This window comes from Malus sylvestris, chromosome 5, assembly GCF_916048215.2.
Source record: "Malus sylvestris chromosome 5, drMalSylv7.2, whole genome shotgun sequence".
NCBI lineage: Eukaryota > Viridiplantae > Streptophyta > Magnoliopsida > Rosales > Rosaceae > Malus > Malus sylvestris.
The window spans coordinates 8,266,911-8,272,580 of NC_062264.1; the positions used below are offsets into that span (position 1 = coordinate 8,266,911).

The window sequence follows — 5,670 nt, forward strand, 5'->3', positions numbered from 1 at the left end:
AAGAAAATGAGAGAATAACATAGAGAGAATAATCGAAGGTAAGAAATTGAATCTCCGAAACTCTCTGTGGAATGTGCATTGGGAGAAGAGAACCAACTAAGCAATCAGAGGGAAGCAAAGAAAGGAGGCTGCGAGTGATCGAACGAAAACAGTACTTACCATGCGCATTACTCCACAGCCTGTTACAACTCCTGGAAACCTCTTAAGAATCCGACAATTGAAGATAAATCCAAGCACCCATGTGAGTGAGACCACTCTACTCTTCCTTTTTTAGTCTCTCTCCTCCCATATCTCAGTTTTCACTGCGCTATCTCTCTGCTTTCTGCTGCTCTCTCACTTTCACTGCTATTTGTTGCCACTTTCCCGAGAAACTTCCAGCCTGAATTTTCTGGGATTTCTCCAAAATCATGTGGGATTCTGAGACTGAGTCGGTTGGAGGGAGAGATTACAGGAATGGAGTTCTCTGTTCATCCAAGCACAATGTTAAGACTGATGGCTTTGAGCTCAAGGGCAACTCTTGGTATGTACTATGAACTATCAAATTATTACATTAATTAATTGAAGTTTGATTAAATGAGATTTTAATTGTCCAGCATGCATGCTTTGTTGTGGATATCAATTAGCAAAGTTGATTAAAATATTTGGTGGGCTTGTTTGAATTAATAGGTATGTAGCAACTGATATCCCAAGTGACCTGCTAGTTCTAGTTGGGGATGTAAATTTTTACTTGCACAAGGTATAAAACTAAACTTCATTTGAACCCTTAATCCGAAATCTTACTGGTCTGATATTTTTGTTACCGGTAAAACTTTGAGAGAATGAAATTTTATGTTTGTGTTGTCCAAGTATCCCCTGCTTTCAAGGAGTGGAAAGATCAACAGAGTCATGTATGAATTACGCGACCCGGACCTGAGTAAGATGGGTTTGGATGATCTTCCTGGTGGACCACAGGCCTTCGAGCTAGCTGCGAAATTCTGCTATGGAATTGCTGTTGATCTAACAGCAGCAAATATTTCAGGCTTGAGATGTGCTGCAGAGTACCTTGAAATGACAGAGGACTTGGAAGAAGGCAACCTTATCTTCAAAACTGAGGCTTTTCTTAGCTATGTGGTTTTATCCTCATGGAGAGACTCCATTGTGGTGTTGAAAAGCTGTGAGAAGTTGTCGCCATGGGCTGAAAACCTTCAAATTGTCCGAAGATGCAGCGAGTCTATTGCTTGGAAAGCTTGTTCCAATCCAAAAGGGATAAGATGGGCATACACTAGAAAGCCAACAAAAGTTGCTAGCCCAAACTGGGGTGACATAAAGGACTCAAGTCCAAGTAGAAGCCAGCAGGTCCCTCCTGATTGGTGGTTTGAAGATGTTTCAATTCTAAGGATTGATCACTTTGTCAGAGTTATTACCGCAATTAAGGTGAAGGGGATGAGATTTGAACTGATTGGAGCTGCAATGATGCATTACGCATCTAAATGGCTTCCAGGTTTGATCAATGAAGGCACAGGTGCAGCAGATGAAGGAAGCAACAGCAGCAATAGTACAAGTAATAGTGACGGTAGTTGGAACAGTGGACTTCATATGATTCTGGCAGGAAATAAAGATGAGTCTTCAAGTGTTCAGGCCAAAGATCAACGGATGATCATTGAGAGCCTTATCAGCATAATCCCACCACAGAAGGATAGTGTCTCGTGCAGCTTCCTTCTTCGGCTTTTGAGAATGGCAAACATGCTGAAAGTAGCACCTGCTTTGGTTACTGAGTTGGAAAAACGGGTGGGAATGCAGTTCGAACAGGCTACTTTGGTGGATCTTCTTATTCCTTCTTACAATAAATGTGAAACTATGTACGACGTGGATCTTGTTCAAAGGCTTCTGGAGCACTTTCTGGTTCAAGAACAGACGGAAATTTCAAGTCCAAGCCAACAATCTTTCCCTGGGAAGCACTATGATGACCTTCAAAGGTCTACCGGTCCAAATGCTAAGATGAGGGTAGCTAGACTTGTCGATAGTTATCTTACTGAGGTGTCCAGAGATAGAAGCCTCTCCCTAACAAAGTTTCAGGTACTGGCAGAAGCTTTGCCCGAGTCTGCAAGGATCTGTGATGATGGACTTTATAGAGCAGTTGATTCCTATCTTAAGGTACATCCTTCTCCCGACTGTCATGGAATTGCTCTTTCTATTTTGCCTGTTCATGCTCTTACAAAAAATTGCCTTTTCATGCATGTTTTGAATACACATTGAAGGGGAAAAACGTAGATGTAAAGTTTGCAACATAGAGAAATGTATCAATCACATTATATAGTGCAGGCATATTTTAATCTTATGAGTGAGCCTTTTTAATTAACATGGATGTGTGCTTGTTTTAGCTTGGATAAATGGGAGACATTACTAATTTGAATATTGGAGCCATGTATTGCTAATTTGCTAGTAGTTCTACATTTTCGGAAGTGAACAAAATGCTTATATGTGGTACACCGATATCTATAGCAAGTGCTGCAAGTCAACTTTTGTGATGATGACTTGAAAGCACAACTCAACAATGTCATTTGTCTCTGGTTTATAGACTTGATGAACAATCGTTGAGAAATTGCTTTTGTTGCTCTCATTAATCGTTACGCCATATTTGTTGCTGAATTGCTTTAGATTAAGAATTCTCGTCTCTTTATCAATTTAACAGGCCCATCCAACACTTTCTGAGCACGAAAGGAAGAGGCTTTGCCGGGTGATGGATTGCCAAAAGCTATCAATTGATGCCTGCATGCATGCTGCCCAAAACGAAAGACTCCCATTGAGAGTGGTAGTGCAGGTCATTTTCTGTGAACAAGTTAAAATAAGCGATGCATTAGCCACAAGCTCCCTCAAAGAAGCTGGAGACTCTCAGTATCAGCCAATGGTTTCAAATCGAAAAACACTACTTGAAGGGACCCCGCAGTCATTCCAAGAAGGATGGGCTGCCGCTAAAAAAGACATTAACACGGTTAAATTCGAACTGGAGAGTGTGAAAGCCAAGCACCTAGAGCTCCAGCATGACATGGAGAATTTGCAGAGACAGTTTGATAAGATGTCAAAGAATAAACAGACATCGGCATGGAGCAGCGGGTGGAAGAAACTAAGCAAACAACTCACAAAGAACACAAATTTAGAAAACCAGAACATCGGGCCGGAGCACACAACGGCTGCAGATCAGCAGACTAGGAAGACACCTAGGAAGTGGAGAAATTCCATCTCCTGAAAATAAGAACGACAGATTGAAGGAAATAGATATACAGCTACATGTTTGACTACGTGTTCCAAAGGGTTTTTTTTTTTTTTTTTTGGTTATCTGAGGGTTTTTCTTTCTTTTATTTTATAATTTTTGTTATTTATTTCAACAGGAATTGCGAGATTTCTTTTCTGTAGCAATTGTTCCCAGAGCCTACCTGATGAACCTCAGTATCACTGAAATTTGATTGTACTATGGGAGTGATTTCTGCATTTCTCAATGCTGAAATCTATTTGTTTTTTCTTTTTCACTAGGGGGGAGAGGCAGGGTGAAATACCCAAACTCAAATAGAGTGTGCATTACACAGATGACGCTTTACCGTGGTGGTGGAAAGTAATGATGCTCATGCATTCTGATGCAGGTTCGATCTTCATCGATTTCTCAGTCCCCTAACAACTAATAATGTCACTCACTTTTTGTTTTCTCCAAAAAAAAAAAAAAAAACAAACATTATCTCATGTTGCAACTACAGTGGCATTACTGAGGTAACATGTCGGAGGTCTAATTGTTTCAAATGTCCTGGAACACATTTTTCCACGTCATCTTTTTTACATCTATGTTATGAACTATCTCTTTCCTGATTGTCTATTTAAAATTAAATTTACGTATTATTTGATCCTACGATGTGCAATCGACATCTTTGGTTTCAATAATCCATAGATGACCAAGTTGATAGTAAAATAAAAAATAAAAAATTCAAAGATCATATTGAAAAGTAAAATGCATTACATGTCAAAGACGAATTCTCGGATCATAAAGATTGTAAAGAAACATATAAAGATGACAATTTTAGAATTTGGGTTTATGGACTGGCTCTCACTTACCACCAATGAAAATTCAAGTACATACAAAGATTTGGTTATCTGAATTTTGACATTGGCACGCCACACAGAAACAACGGCAGCCTAGAACAAAGCAAACTTAGAAGAAACCAGCCATGGGTTGAGTCTATGTAACTTCTATGGAGCTTGGGAGGATAGGGCAAAATATGGAGGCTTTGGGGTGATTTGTAAGGGACAACAGAGGGGATTTCATGGCAGCTTTCTCAGGTGGGCATGTGGACGTGGTTTCACCGTTGCGAGCGGAGTTGATTGCTGCAAGAAGGGCTGTCATGCAATCGCTGCTATGCAACAACGAGGAGATGATACCTTTAATTTGGGACTGATAATTAATGATATTCGCTCATTCCTTCAAGCTTTATCTTAATCCAAACTTAGTCATGTTAGACGAGAAGCAAATGAGGCAGCACATAGGCTTGCAAGAGCAAGAATTGTAGAGCAACATAGGTGGCTTGGTTCGAGGAAACGGACATGATAACAGACATCTTGATTGAGAATAGTTCTATTAAGTGATTACATTCTTTTCTCTTCTATTCTGTAATGGTGACCTCTTTCTTTATTGATTCTGGTTTGAAAGTCCTTACAAGATTTTTTTAGTAGTTTACTTCTTTTTTATGTTCTATCCGTTTATACCTATTTTTTTTTATCACCATCTTAATGATTATCATACCTTTTCATAAAAAAAATTTAGCCATTTCAACCAAAATTTCCAATTCTAACTAAACCCCAATTCCCTTTTACAAGAGTTCAAATCTGCTGTACCACAAACCCAGTGACTAGCCTGACAAGCTTGTACATTTGATATATGTCCTCTCCATAAAGATTCACCTACAAAGCTTCAACCTAAAAGTTTCACCTACAAAGCTTCAACAAAAAAGATTCACTTATAAAGCTTCAACCAAAAAGTTTCACCTACAAAGTTTCAACCTAAAAGCTTCACCTACAAAGCTTCAACCAAAAAGCTTCACCTACAAAACTTCAACAAAAAACTTTCACCTACAAAACTTCACCTACAAAGCTTTAACCAAAAAGCTTCACCTACAAAGCTTTAACCAAAAAGCTTCACCTACAAAGCTTTAACCAAAAAGCTTCAACACTAGAACATGTAAAACGCTTCACACACTCTTAACCAAGATAGTGTGAAGCAAAATCAATTTATGATGTCCTAGGAATAGCTTCAACTATTCAAGCTATGTGCCCAAACAAAAATCTACAATCAATAAACCTACACCCATTAAACCACAACCATAAACCTTTACCTATTAAACTATTGTCCAAGCACAAACCTTTGCTACAAATATTAAAAATAAAACTAAAAAATTCACAAAAAAACCCAACATTTTAGCAATTTGTGCAACCACAACCATATGAACAAAAAACTTTAAACATAAACTTTCTTATCCTCTCTCCATTCACTAAGTCCCTGTTACATATTATATAATTATTTGTATGCAACTTAAGTATATTATAAACAAAAACACAATTAATTTCATGTATAATACAAGCTTGGAAGATGTACTCCTCCACATACAAATTTACAACAAATACAGTCAAGAAGCATTGAATATTGTGCTA

The 5,670-nt window shown here is 38.4% G+C and overlaps 1 protein-coding gene across 2 annotated transcripts; it reads left to right on the plus strand.

Moving 5' to 3' along the window:
• LOC126624416 (root phototropism protein 3-like) lies at window positions 1-3,476 on the plus strand. 2 transcript variants are annotated; one of them, XM_050293478.1, is made up of 5 exons: window positions 1-241; window positions 379-520; window positions 667-736; window positions 847-2,133; window positions 2,672-3,476. In XM_050293478.1, exons 2-5 carry the CDS (start codon window positions 408-410, stop codon window positions 3,224-3,226), a joined length of 2,025 nt encoding a protein of 674 aa, XP_050149435.1. In that variant the 5' UTR covers window positions 1-241; window positions 379-407; the 3' UTR covers window positions 3,227-3,476. The 2 variants fall into 2 exon arrangements, with proteins under 2 accessions (XP_050149435.1, XP_050149433.1); XM_050293476.1 differs by having other exon boundaries at window positions 1-520.
• The last annotated feature ends 2,194 nt before the right edge of the window (window positions 3,477-5,670 follow it).